At 43.2% G+C, this 19,747-nt stretch overlaps 3 protein-coding genes and 1 non-coding gene across 8 annotated transcripts in view; 2 read left to right on the top strand and 2 right to left on the bottom strand.

The window, feature by feature from the left end:
* Nucleotides 1-1,210: 1,210 nt before the first annotated feature.
* rad23ab (RAD23 homolog A, nucleotide excision repair protein b) lies at nt 1,211-5,502 on the bottom strand. Of its 3 annotated transcripts, none has more exons than XM_058073059.1 (10): nt 5,275-5,502; nt 4,154-4,235; nt 4,007-4,086; nt 3,410-3,765; nt 3,090-3,136; nt 2,879-3,006; nt 2,686-2,821; nt 1,825-2,006; nt 1,605-1,742; nt 1,211-1,509 (listed from the first exon to the last, which is right to left on the bottom strand). In XM_058073059.1, the coding sequence occupies exons 1-10, from the start codon at nt 5,341-5,343 to the stop codon at nt 1,396-1,398; spliced, it is 1,332 nt and encodes a 443-aa protein (XP_057929042.1). In that variant the 5' UTR covers nt 5,344-5,502; the 3' UTR covers nt 1,211-1,395. The 3 variants fall into 3 exon arrangements, with proteins under 3 accessions (XP_057929042.1, XP_057929044.1, XP_057929043.1); XM_058073061.1 differs by having other exon boundaries at nt 5,248-5,500; XM_058073060.1 differs by having other exon boundaries at nt 2,686-2,803; nt 5,275-5,500.
* Nucleotides 5,503-5,929: 427 nt separating this feature from the next.
* On the bottom strand, nt 5,930-9,916 carry LOC131129207 (calreticulin-like). 2 transcript variants are annotated; one of them, XM_058072484.1, is made up of 10 exons: nt 9,829-9,916; nt 9,107-9,274; nt 8,594-8,695; nt 8,276-8,479; nt 8,063-8,157; nt 7,785-7,994; nt 7,288-7,401; nt 7,067-7,210; nt 6,888-6,980; nt 5,930-6,632 (listed from the first exon to the last, which is right to left on the bottom strand). In XM_058072484.1, exons 2-10 carry the CDS (start codon nt 9,198-9,200, stop codon nt 6,399-6,401), a joined length of 1,290 nt encoding a protein of 429 aa, XP_057928467.1. In that variant the 5' UTR covers nt 9,201-9,274; nt 9,829-9,916; the 3' UTR covers nt 5,930-6,398. The 2 variants fall into 2 exon arrangements, with proteins under 2 accessions (XP_057928467.1, XP_057928468.1); XM_058072485.1 differs by lacking the exon at nt 9,829-9,916 and having other exon boundaries at nt 9,107-9,490.
* A 231-nt stretch (nt 9,917-10,147) lies between these two features.
* Nucleotides 10,148-10,219, top strand: trnah-gug (transfer RNA histidin (anticodon GUG)). Its single transcript has one exon. It is a non-coding gene; the product is annotated as a tRNA-His (tRNA).
* Nucleotides 10,220-10,903: 684 nt separating this feature from the next.
* The window catches only part of arhgap39 (Rho GTPase activating protein 39), a 35,851-nt gene continuing 27,007 nt past the window's right edge, over nt 10,904-19,747 (top strand). For both annotated transcript variants that reach the window (XM_058072473.1, XM_058072472.1), the window contains exon 1: nt 10,904-11,330. In XM_058072473.1, the coding sequence (XP_057928456.1) occupies nt 11,320-11,330 (11 nt within the window). In that variant the 5' untranslated portion in view covers nt 10,904-11,319. The remainder of the gene's footprint in view (nt 11,331-19,747) is intronic.

The following is a 19,747-nucleotide window of genomic DNA, read 5'->3' as shown; positions in this document are numbered from 1 at the left end:
GTTCACTAACTCAGGGGACTAATAGTGATCATATAAACTAGAGCCAATATTAGTTTTGGTTTTACTCATTTTGCACTATTGACTTAATTTTGCTCAAACAATTGTATGTAATAAAAAATAACATGTTCCAGTCCATTCTATTTTCTTCCAGGTACCTGTCTGTTTTTATTCCACCCACAGCCCGAGTCCGGGCACGGCCACTACGCTGTGATTGGTCGCACACCCAAAGTGCTTCCTAACTACAAACAAATCCCACTTTCTAATGTAGTTGATGTAGGAGTTGATCATAAATGAATAACTTTGTGGATAGCTAATTGAAAAGTGTTTAGGAGCTACTGGCAGCTCCCTGACTTACCGTGTATAAACGCAAGGGGTAGGCACCGCTGGTGCTCCTCCAACCTCGCCTGCCCGAGGAGGAGCACTTATTGTTGCACACACTTTGTCAGAAGCACTGCTGGTGCCGTGGAACTTGGGAGAACTGGGATGTGTGGCCGCTGCCTCCAACCTCGCCTGCACGTGGAGGAGCACTCATTGTCGGACACACTTTGTCAGAGGGACAGTGTGTTCCGGGGAACGCCGTGTTTTCGAACTACTGACAATCTTGGCACATCAGTAGTGGAAATGTGGTCATTTTACGGTTTTGTGGGACTGCCGTGTTCCGGAGCGTGAGCACTGTGGTTCTCTCCACCGTGGACGCACAGCATGTCCAACATTAATGCACCTTTCCCGGTGGATTCAGCAACACTTTGGCTGATATTTCACATTTATGTTCACCAAAACAGTCCTGTGTGAAATGCCATTGACATATGAAAATATTTTTCTCTTGCGCCCAGTAACTTCTGCCTGAGATGGCGTCGTAAACAGAGAAGCAGCGCTTGAGGGAGGACAGAGTGTACAGCGCCTACAGCCACACCCATAAGGTAGCCTGCTCCTCTGTGACATCACAACGCCCTCTGAAACCGTGCAGAAAAGTGGAAAAAGCATAATAGGTCCCCTTTAATAGCGTAAAGCAGGAGTTTTATGCTAGATGTTGCAGTACTACTAGCATACAAATGTCTACTTTCTTATACAGACTCTGAGCATAATAGTAAATGAGTGGAGTTCAAACAATATCTTCCAGAATAACACATTTTGAAACTTCAGAGGTGTAATGGTCAATGACATCATAAAAGGCTTCAGCTCAGTGAGCATCTATGAATACTTCCAGGAGTAACAATCAAAGGCAGCATTTATTGAGATCATCTGCACACAAAATTAACCAAAGCTTGATGGAGAGTGGCGACGATGCCTGCCATCGTCACAGAGCCACTTTGCAGCTAACGTCCATCAGTGTGAATATGAGCGCGTGCTGGGAAAGAAAATTTACTCTGGCTGCCCCGAGAGGCATCGAGTCAACTACTCGTCATCCCACGCTTGTTGCAGCAGGAAGTTGGCGGCCAGGTTTTCATTCTTCTCACAGGCGAAGTATGCCTGAATGACCAAGCCTTCTGGGAAACCCAACGCTTTTAACTGAAAAACCAAGACAATACACCTGCTTACTACATGTGAACAAAAACAGAGACAGCTAGAGACAGCTAGCTCGGCTTTCACTCTTCTTTACTGACCCTCTCTATGGCCTCCTTCTCCTGTGGTGTGACCTGGATGTAGTTGCCGTGGGGTGAGCCCCGTGGCTCGATGCCCTCACCCCCAACCTGAGGCTCGTTCAGCATCTGGACAAAACGCTCCTGGTGCTGCGTGATTTGCTGCGTGACAACAAGCATATGTGAGGCGAGACGGCAATGTTTGAGAGGAGGCGTTGAGAGTTGACATTGCTTGTGGGCTAACCTGCAGTAGCTGTGGGTTGTCTCGACCCAGCTGCTGCAGCAGGGCAGGCAGGAGGGCCGGGTTCTGCTGGATGATCTGCCTCATCTGCTGGAACTGAGGTTGGTTCCTCAAGAACTCCAAAGGGTTCCTTGTGGACGGAGAACCTCCCCTGGCAGGGGTCGCCTGGCTGCCAGATACTGGACCTGATGTTAAAATGATGTAAAAAAAAAACTAAGTGCAATAACAACTGCAAGACATTCTGAAATACAGAGGAATTATAACGAGTCTGACGCCGCACTCACGATTTAACCAATTTTCGACGGACGACGAGCAACACGCATGTGGGCGTCACAAATGACAAAAGTACGACACACCCATCTGACTACTCTACGTCCTCTGCGTGCTGGCCACGGCCAAAAAAATTTCAAAAATGGCGGCGACCTTGCATGTGGTAACACATACAGTACATCGGGATGTAACTCCCACTTAAGGCTGCTCGTTTTGGAACAGGGGGCTGTAACAAAATGCCACTCGAACTGACTTAATTTGTTTGTGCGACTTTGGAAATATATTTTCTTGTAAACGTTTTGTTGAATTTTATGACTTGTTCCAGGTTAGAGGTACAGTAATCCCGCATTTATCACGATTACTTGGTTCCAGACCCGACTGTGACCCTGAAAGTGGAATATTTTTACAAGCTTCTACATATGGGTTTTAACATTGTTAGAGCCCTCTAGACGTGACATAACACACTGACAGTTACTTTTACAACCATATTACCCAATACACCTAATAAGACATAATAAGAGAAAATAAGCAATTTAAGACACAAATAAGACTAATTGATGAACACAAGGAAAGAAATAGTGTTGCATCTCTTACGGTTTGCGGGTGCTGTTGCTGGTTGTGGTGTTTGCAGGGTGGGGTCGGCAGTGTCTGATGGAGCGTCACGAGGTGGAGTGTCTTGTGATGGTGCCTCGCTTGCTTCAGTGGGAAGACCCTGCGTCACACAAACGTGCTTTACAGACTCAGGTGGTGAGCTGAGATCAAAATGGCGGCCGCGTGGGCTCCTCACCATCAATAAATACTCCACCGCCCGGTCCGGGTTGTTGTAACTGGCCCGAAGAGCTGACACCACCGCCTCCCGCTCGTAGCCCATTGACATGATCTCCGACACCAGGTTCTCGTAGGCCTGGCCAGTCACTGTGGGGAGGTGAGAGAGTGCAGAAGCATGCTGGATAAAGATGCTTAACAGTTTGTGGATCAGTCACAACATTTGACCTCACCAAGTATGGATGCCGCTTCCTCTAACAGGCTCAGCTCATCCACGAGGCTGACACACACAAATACAATGTGAACAACTACAACATCATAACACTCAGCAGAGCGCGTGTGGGCAGTCTACTTCCTGCTTCATGGTGCATTTCTCAATCATCATTTCATTGTGTTATCTAACTTTTTGTGAAAGTGCACACAGCTACGGTAAAATCTCCAACTTTGCTTGGTTCTGTGTGAAAGGCTCATACATGCTGGATCTTCTGTTACGGCTTTGATGCACCAATCTCTGCTTTTCATGCCTGCTTCCAAATCCTCAAAGTAGTCCAACCTGGAAGCAGATGAGAGGACGGATGTTCCGCTCTCAGCTTCCTCCTTCGGCTTCTCCTCTAGCTGCTCTGCTGGAGTCGTCGGGGAGGTGGAGGAGGAAGGGGCTGGGGGCGCGGTGGCGGCAGTCGGCGTCGGAGAGGTGTCTTCGGGAGAAGTTGTGGGGGTGTTTTTTGGGGCAGGGGGCAGAGCTTCTGACGACTGCGGGGCTGGCGTGGGTGCCGGCAGCGTGTGTGTTGCCAAAGAGGTATCTTGTGTTGGGACGCTAGTTGCTGCTGATGAGGAGGAAAGGGAAGAGGGGGGCGGAGCTGACTGGGGTGTCAATTTTGGGGATGTTTGAGGGGGAGCGGCTGCTTTAGGCTACAAGGACACAATAACAGAAATATAATTAAATGTGTACAATAAGTAAATCAGTTAATACAACTTGCATTCTGCATACATTTTCAAAATAACTGCCAAAGGGCCCATTCAGATGATTTTTTTCTCTCACAAAAGGAGTGACAGTATGGTGTCCATCATAAAAAAAATCAATTTAAAGCAGAGACAAGAGCAGGGAATATGCAGGGACTGCTGTACACGGTAATACACAATGCGCACTCACCTTTGTGACCATGACCACCACAAAGTTCTTTTCACTAATATTGTACTCTTTCAATGGCGTGTCATCGTTCAATATTTTACCTGGAAAGGAGAACAGTTAAGTCCACATGTTCACATATAATGCGGGTTTGACGTGAGTATTCATCACCTGCATAAATGAGCTTTTGTCCCTCAGCTGGCAACACATCTTTGCCTCTATCCTCCTCGATTCTCTCCTTCAGTGCTTTGACCTGATCAACAAAACATGAAACTTTACTCTATTTGTATTTCAGTCTGACTTGGTGCAGTGTGTTTCAATAAAATACTTCATGTGTGACACTGAAATGATGACTGGAACTACACACATAGTGCCAGTTAAATGCGGACAAAGTTAACATTGTGGTAATACAGTAGTAACAATAGGGACGCTCCAATCCATCGGCCACTGATCAGTATTATCTAACTTGAGGTGATTTTCATATCATGTAGCCAATAGCAGGGGTGCGGGAGTATTAATTAATTACTAATTGTATTAGCAATTACAAATTTTTGGGGCTCCCTGGCAGTCAGGGGACCTTGGAATTGTCCTGCCTTTTACAATTTATACGGCACCCCTGGCCAACAGCACCCAATCATAAATACATGGAAAAAAATCACAATAAATCCATGTAATCAGCATCGGCCTATTTAACTCATGGATGATCAGTATTGCAGCATAAAACCTTGATTGGAGCGTCTCTAAAAAATAACCAATACTGCAATTATAAGTACATGGTGTAGAATATTGCACAGTCATTCTCTGACACCGAGACGAGTCAATCTTCAAGTCAAACAAACACTTCCGTTATGCTTTTTCAAAGTGCCTTTCAACGCGATTGATTACATGGTTTTGACAGATTAAATTGTGTGACAAAAGCTAAACTGTAAAATTAATTTCACGGATTAACGCAAACAACTGCTTTTAACCCCCTGATAAATACAGAACGTGGTGTATACTGGAATGTTACATACTTTTACTTTGAAACGCAACAGCTGATTTTCCGCCGTTTGTTTGGCTACCTTAACTTAGTGTAGCGTACTTTCTTCTCACATTAATTCAAGTGACATCCAAACACATAATTCCTGTCCTCTGATATTTCTATACTGACGTAAAATTACTTATTGAAATAATGTAAATAAAACAAAAAAATCCATAACGTGACCGAAGGCCATGTGACTACAGCTAGTTATGCTGCAAGCTAGCCTGCCAATGGCCGTGTTTACCTTTCAGCCGTGCTAACTTTCGCTCACCGTCAATTCCGGGTTAATGTCAATTTTAAACGTCTGCTGCTGGAGAGTCCTCAGCGTTACCGTCAGCATCCTGCCAACCGCCCTCGGTCTACTGGAGGTCAGAACAACACAACAGCACAACAACACTCTTCCTGTTTATCATGAGCTATGTTTGGATTTTCTGCATGTGTGTGTGTGTGTGTGTGTGTGTGTGTGACTCAGTGACTCAGCTGTCTGCTCCTTCAATGGAGCCGGCTGGGCCACTGGCGACACCTACCGGAAGGAATTATTGATGTGTAATGAGCGATAGAGCCGGCTCTAAAAGTCGAAGCTCTCTGTACAGAGTCAGAAGATCCGTTTTCCATCGAAGTGATTTTTCACGGGATTTTTTTCGCTGTATCCGGCACGCTAAGAAAGGAGGCATCGGCTCTTTGTTGTTTTTTTTTAACCCAACAAAAACAACGACGCTTTTGGTCATACTTTGTGCAATTAGAAGTATGATGCAAATGTCAAGAACCAGTAAAAAGAGAACAATTGCACAAAATTATAAGACCTCTCATAAAACTCCCAATGTAAAACTGATTTTCAACACATACTGTTAGTGTCAAATATGACACTAACAGCCAAATGGGGGCAAACAGCCAGCTCGCAGAAGAGACAAACAGAACCATCGGTATTGACATGCCATAAACCCATTGTGAGGCCTTAGCACATGTGCCTCATCACTATTGAGAAGGGTTCATTTATTCACACAAGTTCAGTACCATATTTCTTTTTTTCACAACACAGGGGTACTATGTGTAATATTGCGGTTAACCACACATGCATACACAGCAAGAGTACATACATGTAAAATTAGTGGCTGTACTGACGGAATAAGAGTTAATTCAACATCATTACAAAGTGTTTGTCACTCCTTTACTGGTTTCACAGCAGGTCCAAAATAAAAAGCGAAAATGAAAGTAAACTTGGCTGACAGTTCACACTAAAAGATTTAAGCACACTAAAATAGGGCCTTCTCAGAAGCAAACATGTAAACCTTTTCCCCACCCCTTCAGAGGAACCCATTAAAAATCTCAATTTTACTGGCCCTCACTCTTGCACACCGAACCCAACCTGAACTAAGTCCACAAGACACCTCCTCTCTATAATTCATCATCTATATCCCGATGGTAGCCTCTTGCCTCCTCCTCTTCTTCTTCTTCCTCTTCCTCCTCTTCCTCCTCCTCCTTCTCCTTCTCCACCTCTTCCTTCTTCTTCTTCTCATCATCACGATCATTGTGTTTCCCTTTGAAGTTCTTCTGTTTCTTCATTGCCTTGTCCTCCATCAGTTCAATCTCCAGCATGTCCTGCTCCTTCCTCATTATCTTCTCTGGTTCCTGGTGAACAAAGTTACATTCATCAACTTGTCCGTCATTTCAGTCTCCTCGCCAGCGTATCAAAGCTCCAAAAAAGGCCTCTGAGGTCATACTATTCATAGTCCAACTACAGTTTTCTGGTAAAACAAAAATACCTGTGCAATTAATAAAGGCTTTATGATAGCCACAGTTTGGCCTGGAACTGATTATTTATACTTATTTCCTCTGTTTAGTGACATTTGAAATGTGTCTAAATAATAATAGTCATATTGTTACCATAGTGACTCCCCAGGTCAGCTCCCCAAACCTTTCAGCCATTTTGGCATCATCAGTGATGAGAAAGTTGTCAAAGATGGTTCCTGATTTCACCTGCCGGGAGACACATTGGAGGTGGTGAGGTGTTTCACCACATGATCAGCATGATGATGGGGTCTTTAAATTGACGGCGGACTCACCTGCCACAGGTCCAGGGCTATCACCCCTAAGTTGTCAAACTTGTACAGGGTGGCGTCGTGGATGTACTCCGGGTTGTCGATCTCAGGGTGGATCCATTCACCTTTGTAGTCGGGGTTGTCTATCTGCTGGGGCTTCCAGTCTCCCTGCACATGACAAAGAGCGCAAGCTTACAACCTGAGGGTGATAATCTGTCTCACATCCTCAGCCCCACAAGACCCACCTTATATTCCGGGTTGAGCATCTTGCGAGGTTCCCACTCCCCATCCATGCCCTCGTCCCAGTCGCTGGGCTTCTTGGATGTGGGGTCAAAGATGGTCTCAGGCTGATCCCAGTCCTGACGACAAATTGCATGGATGATGTGAGACTCTGCAGTGAGAAAGGGGTCCACAGGACTAACAAACCGTCAGTGTACTTTAGTCATGTGACGTTAGCAAGCAGTACATGTAAGTGGTAAGACTGGTTTGAGCTTGACACCTTCTTGTTCTGTGACTTCCACAAGATCGTGGGTGACTAATTTGCCCATATCTGGTCAACCAGTCTGCATTCTTTTTACCAGCCAAAGGCACACACATTGATTGTATTTCCTATGTGCACCTCCTTCAGGCCGTGTTTACAATATGATGCTGGCCAAATCAAAAACCCAGGTGTGGCCTGCAAATAGTAGCCGTACTGGACTTATTTGAGGAGAACCTAACGAATGGACCTCTGATCAGGCACCTCAGGCTTGGTGTCAGTGGGGTCGTCGATGGTGACCTGGTCCACCCAGTCACTGGGTTTCTTGGCGAGGGGGTCCTTGATCTTCTTGGGGAGCAGCATGTCAAAGTCGTCCTCCAACGAGCCCGAAGCCACCTGCTTGTTGTCAATTTTTACCTCGTACGTCTGGTCTGGATTGACGATCAGCGTGTACAAATGGGTCAGCTCGTCTGCCTGGTCACGAGGAAGTGGGAGATGTTGAAATGCTCAAAGATGCTCTAACATGGAATGGAAGTACCAACCCTGCATTTGATGTTTTTTTTGATGAGGTAGCCCTTCCCCTTGTAATTGAACATAACGTGAACCCTCTGTGTGCTGCTCCCGCAAATGTCAGGACCTGAAGACAAGACATCAGTTTGTTAGGTCCTCACGAGAAGGCCAGACAATGGTAAACACCAAAACGTATTCTGCTTCATGAACTGTCTTCTTGAAAAGGCCATGAAAGGACCACTCACCAAACATGATGTAAAAAGGTGACTCTGAGTTCAAGTCGCTCTGGTCGACATCGGCGGGGAACATCTTGACATAGCCACCACCGCAGTCGATCACTTGCTCGTGCTTAACAGTGAACTGGATCACCAGGGTCCTGCCCTCGTTGCTGAAGGGCTGGAAGCGGGCCGAGAGGGAGTAGAAGTGAGCGTCCTGGGTGGTCTGGATACCTGCAGACCACAGAACATCAAGAAGCGAGAAGCCACTTAGATCATCTACTCAAGGCCAATCATTACAATATTAAACATTTCATCAGACCACTGAATCAGCTTCCTATCACTCACCTTTATCCAACCTAATATCACCAAAGAACTTTCCAGCACTCAGCTTCCACTGGCCGTAGTCTGGCTTGTGCTTAGACTGGACCCACCTGCTCAGCCAGCCATCTGGAAATAAAATGAACTAACATGCAAATCACACAACTACTTTCCAAGAAAATACATGAGAAAACTTCTTTATATTTGACAGGTGCCCTGTATGAATGAGGACTACAGACTTCCTTCATGTTCATTCATTTGTGCGAAGTTTAGATTTGTTGGTTTGGACAAAGTTGATGAACAGGCTTGTGGTGTCAAAGCAGAAACAATACAAGTAAAGCAAGTCAAGTGGCATTTATCTCACGCCTTTGGGGGTGGCAACACTAAGCTTGATGGTAACTTTGAGCTAACTTCCGAAAACCCAAAGGCCAGCAGCACACGAAATGAGCAAAACAGCACAGTCACATTTAAACCAATAGGTAGACATGGCACAGATTGTTTTACATGGCACAAAGTGTCATGCAATGTTCCATACTTTACCTCTATCCAGAAACTGCTCCTTGAAAAAGATAGTCGCGTCAGCACTAAACGCCAGCCAGTTGAAAAGTGCAAAGAAGGCTGCAGGGAACTTCATGGTGTCGGCTTGTGTTTGGTGCAGGTGAGCCCGGTCTGAAGATGAACACCTTGGTGGGTTTGACTTGATGGAACCTTAAAAAGTCAGCCCGACACAGTTGGCCAATGCTCATTGGACAAGCACTTGGCCAATGAAATGAGACCACGAGTTTACTTTTCGGAAACGCTTGGCAGGTTGATAGGTTGTTGGCAACAGTTTGGGATGGGCGGTACTGCACATTTTTTAAATTATTGCTGATCGTGATACCAATATTTTTTTTGCCGATACAAAGATTTCAGGCATTTTTAGGCAAACAAATATATATGTATATTTATCAACAAATGGATTTGTGGACAATTTAACAATATATAAATACAACAATATAAGACAATGTTACAATAAACTAATACAATTACATGAACAGATGCTTTATTAATCTGCAAGAGAATAAAAAATACAGAAAGGATAATGTCAAATTCTTAGTGCAATAATACATAATAAATAACAAGATATAATAAGTTAATGAGTCCATTCCAGTGTCCCCCCCCAAACGAAAGCTACATGGCGTGGGGAGTCTTTCAGTTGAACAAAAAAATATAAAAAAAACTGAACGATATCGATCGAATAGAATAAAACATATCGATCTTACCGCTTTAGTAAAGAACCGATGTTGATCTGGATCGATATTTGAATCCGCCCAGCTCCAAACAACTTTCCAACTTCCTTGAAGGTCAGCGCTTTAAAGGGTAACAAAGAACAAAATACGTTTTAGTATCACAAGGTGTCCGCCTTTGTTGTTTCTTTGCTTTGATAATGACTTTGATTCGTTTTAGCATGCAAATACATGATTGTATGCCGCTATTAGACAAACCGGGTGTTAGGGATAATATACCAGTACTATAAACATACACCATGTTATACTACTTAAACACATTTTTGTAGCTCGTGGTTGTCCGACAGGATAGCTCGCCGTGATCGTATAGTGGTTAGTACTCTGCGTTGTGGCCGCAGCAACCCCGGTTCGAATCCGGGTCACGGCATTTTTTGATTTCTCAAACACACGTCTTCCATAAAAAACAAAGACACTCAATTTAAAACAAGAAGTTTTAGCACATCGATGTCAATTCCATTATCCTTTGTATTTATGTTTATGAAATCGACATAAGGAGGTCTGGAAAATGACCACATGGGGGCGCAGCCGGCCAACGCAACACAAATACCAACCAAAATCGTTCTTTTTCAATGCCTCCACAATGACAAAATGATATGTTTAAGATGAAAGTAAATATTGCAGTGTAGGCTGGTCAGTGTATTATTGCATTATAGATAACTTACACCTGAATGATGACTCGTTGTCACTGTTTTGTACAGATTTTATACTGCAATAAGAACGTCCTTAATAGACGCAGCAAGGTGCAGCTTACCTTCAGCAATGCTTTTAAATGCACGCTGGGGGTTTACTGGACCGGAGTTCTCAACTAGTATACTGAGGTTTGAGGACAGACGTGAATTATTACAGAAGGAACGAGCCTTATTTCTGGATGCTTCTGTTTTTAGTCTTCTCCCACGTGAACTAACATGGCTTCACTGAGTCCTAAAGGTGGGCTAAGAACCAGTGAGGCTGAACCGAGTTGTTAATCGAGACAATTCCATGATGCAGCATGCTGGGATCGCCTGCCGTCATTTAACATTTGTACGTTCTGTTGCAATCTCTTCCAGCTGCTCCAGTTGTGCATTTTAAAGAGAAAGAACGCTTCATCGGTGCGTAGTTCCCCAATTTCCCAAGCTAGCTACAAGAGCCAAGCTTTGGAAGGAAGTTGGTTAATTTCCTCGATAAATAAACCTTTTATCGGGGATTTCGCGCACCTGATCAAGCCTTTATTGTTACATGAAAGTAATGTTTCTCGACGTGAGCAAAGAGCTAACGATCGAGAGAAATACCTCTCTGGCGTGATGTGTGTAAATCAAACAGAAATTGGTTTTATTGTGAAGGCAACAACCGGATGTGACATGTATGGTTACTGTGAGATCTACGTTCGTCTGGACTGGGACTCGTTGATTGCAGTGGCTGCTGCGTTCTGGCCAACATGGGAATCGGTGAGGGATTTATTACAAAAGGATTTTAAGAACCACTGGGAAAATGGCCGAGAGGTGAGTCAAACAATGCTTATTTTTGTTCCTGGATTTCTTTATTGTCGGTCAGCGGAGGACAGCATGTTGAAATGAAGCTTGCGGTGTTGGTCATGGGCGACAGTGTTAGCTTAGAGCCAACATTCATTAATTTGATTCATCAAAGAGCGTTGCTGTGTTGTTGTGTTGTGGTTGTTTTGTTGTGTTAGTGTGTTGTCAATGGACAACTATGAACGGGCATTGTTCAGCGGCGTGTGGCTGTGGCTGTGAGGCTGCTGTGAGGTTGCTAGCGGTGCAGCCTTCATGCACCTGTCTGACTTCAGAGGAATGCGGCTAACCTGCTCATGTAGCATGATGCTAGCAAATGGACCAGCACCAGCGCTTCCTCTTCTCAGCATCTTCATCCTCATGATGGATGGAGGCGTCTCCCATGACAAGAGGAAGTGCGGCGTCCTCCTGCTTCAAGGCGTTGGAGGAAGACATGCGTGTTGCTACACTCTTACATTGGTTTGAGTAAAATACCACATCAGGGTTTGCGACAGGTCTGCAATTTACCTGTAGCGGATGGCTGGCGGGGCTGGGGTGGAGCTAAGTGACGTCATCACCAAATTTACACAATTGTCAAAAAAGTCTAGTGTGTGGAGAGGTAAAACTGAGCCTTTTTGTTTATGCCATAAGAAATGTGTAGCATTATCTCGCGTTTTTTCATTTGTAATGTGTAGTCAAGCTAGTTGTTGTCTATTGCTTCCAAATTGAAGAAGGCCTCCTTAATGGACCGGATTACTTCTGACCGTGCAGAGTTACAGTGCCATCTACTGGATGGAGTTGTAACAACAAGCCATTCAGATAGTCCTATTATAGCGTGGGTGAGCAGATAGTACAAAATCGAAATGATAACAGATAGCGTCAAATCCTTCTCTGGCAGTCCAAAATGAATTGCGGTGGGCCATCTTGGGTGCCCAAGTTTTTTGATAGAGTCTCTAAGTAAGGGAATAAATTCCATCTCGTATACCTAAAAGTTGACTATAAGAAGCTGAATACATATTCAAGAAGACAAAATGAACCTATATGAGCTATTGTGGGAAACACTATACATATTAGCTGCCATAATCATGACATCATTATGAGATAACCTTTTAACTCTATGTGCTACATTTGAGGGTATGTGTTAGTAATTCTGAACAGTGCGCCGAGGTGTGTTCCTGACTCATCATTTAGTCGCGGCCGAATGTTACTGTCAAAAAAGCCACATTTTCATTGCAATTCCGCTCAAGTAGAAAGTGAGTTTGTGTGATTTGTGATGCACAAATTTACAAAGCAACAGAGTTCAAAAGCCATTTATTTTGTGTCTTCAAGCCGAGGATGTTGGCTTCATCTTGTACTCTACACAGACAGCCTCCCATGCTAGCTCATTAGCTTCCCTTAATAATTGATGCCTGATGCATTTGTGTGTCACAGGAGTCACACAACCTCATGGAAATCACCACAGTGCAAAACACACTCACACATGCAACACTAACCCCTGCTGCTTTGAGAGTTTGGATTGAACCAAACGTAACTTTTGATTACTGTGTTAATGTATGTGTTGTAGTGTACTTACACCACTGGATGTTTGACGATTGTACGGAGCTAATAATGTGTTCAGTATGATGCAGTCTGTATCTCTTGTGTCGTGACCGTGGCACGAGAGTCTTCCATGTCAGCAGTCAGACACTTGATCCTGGCCGTCCGCTGGGTGGGGCGGTGAGCGCCTGTGTTTTGACTGAAATATTCATACAGTACGTTTGCTACATGTCAAGCTGCTTTCTAAACCCTCCCGCTGTGGGACCATCATATGCTCACCATACCAAAATCTCCATCAGTGTTGTGGATAGTTTACATGAATAACTGGGAGAGGAGCATTGGTTATACAATACAGACCGGTTGGGTGTGCAGGCATTGTACTGGCGCGGTGGAACTGTACTGTGATTGGTGAAATCAACCAGACTACAGGTGTGCCAAAGCCTGCTATGAATGGTCTTGTATTAGCGTGTCTTGTGTGTGCTGAAAGTGGTGGACAGAGAATGGGCATGTACAGAAAGGGGAAAAAAAGACTAAAGCACAAACAAAGATTGTTATCCTTGGTGACCTACCTAATCCCGCCTCCATACACAAGACACATCAGGATTTGCACTTCCTTACCTTCTTCTGGATTGGACCGCTTGGTGTCACCTCATGTGTGTCAGACATGTGCTCTAACTCAATGCAGCGTTTGTGAGGCGTGAAGGTCAACTTTGGGCAGATGATTGATCGGCATTACAGACGCCTCTCTGCACACGAGTATTGCTCATTAACACACTCAACTACTATAGTTTTCTCCAAAGAATGACTTAAAACACTGGTAGCACCACCTGCTGGGGTAGAAATTGTGTACTTGTGGTTTGCAGTGGAACATGGCCGATACTGTTACAGATCATATGGCTTAACTGTACATTTTTTAATATATTTATGATGAGTGCTGTTGGTCAGGTATGTTGTATGGGGGGAAGTTATAAATTCCAACAGCTCATGACAAAATAGGTAATCATTAGGGGTGTTGCAAGATCATGTCGCAAAATTAAAACATGGCAGGATTTCTCATTCAGAAAACAAATGGGCACTAGGCCTGGAATGATAATAAAGAAATGAATTAATCGCACAGTAAGTGAACTTGATAAATTTGCCGGCCTCAATATATTGCCATGTGCATGCGTCTTTTTTCCTCATTTCTTGCCTTTAAACCAACAGGAAGAAAGTTTACTCTGTGCATTGGCTTCAGCACATTAGCGCATTTGTTCCTGAGAACAACAGCATGAAGAGAGTGAGCCCTTTCATCAGTCATACGGTCTGTTAGTCTCGGTGGATGGAGACGGGGCTAGTAGCATACGCAGAGAGTGCAGAAGAGTGTAATGTAGTAGAAACATGACATTTTTTCAACACATGTTAGTCTTGAAATTGAGATGCCTTCTTTGAGGAGACTTTACTTTTTTTGTGATGGACATTGAAAAGCATTGTCGGCATATGCTCGTCACGTGCTTTTCCGCAGAAAACCACTTATCTGTGGTTGATGGGAGCATCCCTTTTATGATAATATCACATGAATATCTAATATCACATTTAAATTGATAAATATAGGCGGGGTTGTCTTGTTCAGTTCCCCGATGGTTTTAAAGACATCTTCAGGTTCTCACATTAACTTGTAGATTTTGCAGTTGCTGCTCGCTCCAAGTGCCTCGAACTTGTCCCTGCTTTCCTAAGTTTTTTTTTGCTTCCTGTGTATGGTGACGTCAGGTCCTTTCAGCTTAGTTTTCTGCTTCAGTAATGCTGTATTGTATGTTTTGAAGATGACGAATGAGTGAAGTATGGTAATTTTTGGTGATTAGCGGCTGGTGGGGGAGGGCAGGAGCCATTTACTGGTGGGTTCCACGAGTGGGGGAGAAAAACGCTTTCCCACTCTTAATAGGATTATGTGTAAATGTAGTTGTTTGAATGGCTGTCCCAAGAGGCCAACACATCTGTGTGTTTGTTTCATGCAGTGGATTAGAATTGGTCATTTTTCAATTTGTGTCTTTTGTTGATTGCAGCGACCTCATGTGTCAATATAACGGGACACCTGTAGACATCATAAGGTAATGCTAGCTAGAACTTATTCTCTCAACTGCAGTTCATATGACGTACTGTTGGATGGACAGTTCTGCCAGTCAATCTAGATACAAAGCATGGCCTTTTTGTCTACATAATTTTGAGTTGTACAAGCAGAAGAATGTCATTGTCATCATAAAGTGGACGAACGCCATTGCCATGATACGTCCACCAACTTCACCGCCCATGAAGTAAAAAAAAAATATATATATATGTATATGGCGTGTGTGTATATGAAGACAAATGAACCTCAACTGCTCCATAAAGTCACATACTTTAGGTTCTAATGAATCCAACACCATTCTGGTCACATGACTGCTGAGCACCACCATCTTTTATCTTCAACACATTGTTGAAATGTGAGTGTCTGTCAGTTTTTCTGGTGCCTTTGAGAATTTTTGAGTGTGAATCAAAGCGTTAACGCAAAAGCTGCCGTCTGCCACTGTTTTTTGGGGAAGCCTGAGCCTCTGAGCGTCGCTTTGGCGTGGGTGGCTGTGACGGGAGGGGGCCCTGCTAACAAGTAGGAGGAAATATTAATTAGCTATGCTTCTGTTGAAGGGCCAATCAGCATTACACACACACACATACACACACAGGCACACGCAGACGGCTTGTGGAAGTGAAATATGGCCCTGCAGGCGTTGTTGTTGCTGTGAGGATTTGTGTGGTAGTGGCACTAGATCAAAGCTTCAGAGGGACACTTTGATTTGTACACACACACACACACACCCTGCACAAACACCACGCACTATACAGTGAGTGGGTGTTGGCGGGAGCGGCATATGCTTTAAAAGAGGGCTGGACAGGTCAAACTGCATTTGTGGCATTCAAAGTATTCTTTGAATAAACAGACATCTGGAATTTTAAAATGCTAATTTCTCACCTTAAGCAAGTCATTGATAATTGGAAAGATGCAAGTTTGATAAAGCTATTTATAAAACAGGCAGTGTGGAATAAAGTTTTCCTTTTCTTTATCCCACAAGCAAGACAGCATGCTGTACTGTTAGGCTACATTGACACCAAATGCGTCACATAATTACAGTACCCATTTTCCCTCCCTGTGCTCCACTTTGGATCTGAATCTCATGAATGGATAACATCTGAATCAGGCCTTGATCGTACTTGAATTAAAAAAAAAATAGTAACACAGACTAAAGCAAGACATTAATATGCTTGCTGAAATGTGGGGGCTGTAATCACTTTTGTCAGCATGATGTTGTCACTGGTGGTGGAGTTGTTTTGTACATATGACACGAGATATGGATCACTTGGAAGAAGACGTAAATAGACCGTCAAAACAATACATATACACAGTAAATTGGGCATTAAGTGGTGCATTAGAAATGCAGCCTACTGGATCAGGGAGGAAGCTGCAATTCACATGAGAGTGCTAGATGGAAAGATCAGAGCTGCTGGTTTTGTGTGTGTGTGTGTGTGTGTGTGTGTGTGTGTGTGTGTGTGATATGGTGGTACACTCTCTGAGGCTGAGGCTAATGGTTGTGATTGGTCCACAGGGTGTAGGCTGAGGGGTTATGGGGTCAAACAAGCCAACAAGAGTGTTCCACTTGCTATTCACTGCCACTCAACCCCCACAATCGATAGTGCGTGTGTGTAATCGAGCTGTAAAAGACACTCTTTTGGAAGTCAGAAACATATCTCTTCTTTGAATGTAGAAATTGCGTCATTATAGAAGAGGATCATAAAAGGAAGTTGAGCTTTGCAGACTGTGGGTATCATTCCATCCGTGGATGGAAGCATCGGATGCTGCCGGAATCTTCGTGCTGTGACTGGAATAATGTGATTGTAGGCAGCACTGGAGGAGGGTGTGCGTCTGTGTGTGCGTCTGTGTGTGCGCATGTGTGTGTAATGCTACCCTTGCTGTTGTGCTTCCAGACTCTCCACATGTGCAGCAGCAGAGGGTCACGCAATTGCGAAGGCCACGGTTGCTAGGAGACCGTCTCCCCCACGCTCTAGTGTTGGAGAGCCTCCAGTTTGACACACACACACACACACACACGCATACAGACAGGTGTGTGTGTGTGCACTTTAAAAGCAGTTTTGAAGTGTTTATTAACTGTGAAGCAGTGATGAGCTTTATTGAGTCAAACAAAACATGCAACGTCACCAGAGAAGGCTACCAATAATGGAAAAAGGGAATATGCAATGATATGGGATGATAACCATAGGGCAGGAAATGCTGAGATGTGGCAAACGTGTCTGCCCTGCCTTCTTAGTACAAAAGAAATAATAAAGTAATAATAATAATGACGATGAAGGAATGTATACGGGGTATGGTTTAGTGAACTTTTGCATTCAAGCTTTAATACAGTATACAGTGTAAGGGCAGACCGTGTTGTGCAGCGGCTGCAGGTCTTTTTATTATCACAATAAAAAAACTTGACTTATTGACTTATTTCACTTTGAACATGAACCAGGAACATTCCAAAAGCATTAATTTTATGGCAAAGTTGCTGTTGTTTCATCAAACATATCATACAGTTTGTAGTTTTTTATACAAGACTGCTGAATTTTTTATAAAAGTTTATTTTATTTTATTTTTATATTGTGATATTTCCCCAAAATATTGTGATGTATGCTAAGGTTTATATCACCCAACCTTAGTTTTTGAAGACAAGACATAAGTAACAACAGAGCAAGAGACACTCACAAAACGTAAGTTGTGATGACTATTGATGTATTTATCCCATAAAGGTGTAGCTCACAAAAACAAGATAGCTAGTTTTTTAAAATAAAGCTAAAATTGCTTGTGTGTAAATAATAAGCTATATACAGTGTATATTTATATATGATATAGTATATGTAGATTGTATATAAAATATTACAATCGCTTTCAAGTAAAAAAAAGAAACAAATTTTTTAAGGTGGGTGGGTTTTTTTTTTGTCATGGCAGTGCACCATGATCAATTACAGGTCGCTGAAACCCTGTGATTACATAGATTAAGTGTACATTTTTCTTTTTAATTATGATGAGTGCATGCTATTGGCCAAGGGGGAAAAATAAGGACAAAATAGGTAATTATTCCATCGGGCCCAGAATTCCTGATTGCATTGCACCCCTGCTATTGGCTATATGATATGGAAATGTAACCATAAAATCACCTTCTTTTAGACAAAAACATATTTGACTTATTTTCATTCACTGGTGAAATTACAGAAGATGAGACACCTTTTTTTTAAAGGGGACTATTGTGCTTTTCACACTTTTCTGACCTATAAATGTTAGAATGTTATAGTCCTGTGTTAAACGATGCCAAAGGTTCAGATAATGAAGTTTACGTATTTAAAAGTGAGCCCTAAAAGAACTTTGGGGCGCTTCAGAACGCGGGTACAAGCTGTACGAGATGTTAGCTGTACAAGCTGAGTGGGACCAATCACAGTGCAGTGGGCGGGTTATCGTGCTCTAGAGTCCACAACTCAATACAAGGGGACGAAAATGAGCATAATAGAGTCCCCTTTAAAGAGACTTTTGATGTGAGAGCTGGAGCAGGACTTGCACGTATCACCCAGCGGGGCTCCAAATGAGAGGGCAGTCGGTGAAGACGGTGTCTTCCATTTCTTAGAGGGGCTGGTCACCTATTCGGATGAATTCAATTATTTTCTGGGTTATTTGGTTTAGTCTTCTGACGGTCACACACATAAGGCTGACTGTTGTCCAACGTTTTGGCTGCCACTTGACTGATAATCACATTGTGAGCCTTGAAAACTCAACATGTTCTGTCGAGTGTTGGTTCTTAAAATGTTGTATTAAATTATTATTCCTATTATTATTATAGTATGAGCCAGAGGTGATCGGCTGTATGATCTTAAAAGGCATTTATCAGCATTTGGCCATCATGTGCTTTTTCACAGAAATCGTCCTATACTGATTGATGGCCCATCCCTAGCATCCCTAGCATTAAAAACGCTTGATAAATGAGACAGTTTGACCCTGGAACAGATTATTCCTACAGTAATTCCATTACATTCCATGGGAATATGTATTTCAAAATCCCAACAGATGTATGGTGTTGTATATGGAAGCCTGTTTTCACCACTGAAAGAAAAAAATATCACAGTGGTAAGTTGTAATTGATGAGATAAAAGTTTAAATGAAAAGATGAAAAGTCATAATTATAAGATAGGGAAGTCAGAATTATGAAATCATGAGTGAAGAAGGCAGCACATGTGCAATTTGCATGTCATAATTGCGACTTCCCCGTGTCATTATTATGACTTGTAATTTCGGTTCATCTCGTGACTTTACTATCATAATTTTGACATTAAATGTCATACTTTGGACTTTTTATCTCATAATTATGACTTCATCTGGTAAGTTAGACTTTTTATCCCATAATTATGACCTACCATTGGGATATTTTTTTTCTTTCAGTGGCGGAATCATGCTTTCCTAGTTTTAAGGTGTTGTCCAAGACAGATTCCCCTTAGGGACAACAAAGAGCATCCTTAGCTTTCCTTACCTTAACACACCTTATATGTGCTGTGTTAGCGAGTTTGCTGCATGCTCCAAGCATGTCTGCAAAGCTGCTGCTGGAATGCCGTCTGCCTCCAGTTTGTGAGCGCACGGCTGCTCCTGCTGCTATTTTGAGCATGTGGGTGCTGAGAGGTTTGGATCATGAAGCTCCACAGAGACAACAGACCTCCAGTCAGATGGTGAAGAGGAGCTTTTCGCTGGACTGATACTGAACAGTAGCGAAGGAGAGCGTGTCACTTCCTGGATCACTTCATTGGCATTGATTGTGCACTGACTGTTATTCCTG

Source organism: Doryrhamphus excisus, chromosome 5 (assembly GCF_030265055.1).
Source record: "Doryrhamphus excisus isolate RoL2022-K1 chromosome 5, RoL_Dexc_1.0, whole genome shotgun sequence".
In the NCBI taxonomy this organism is placed as follows: domain Eukaryota; kingdom Metazoa; phylum Chordata; class Actinopteri; order Syngnathiformes; family Syngnathidae; genus Doryrhamphus; species Doryrhamphus excisus.
Note: the sequence above shows the minus strand (reverse complement) of the source record. Positions and strands in the feature narration are given on the sequence as shown.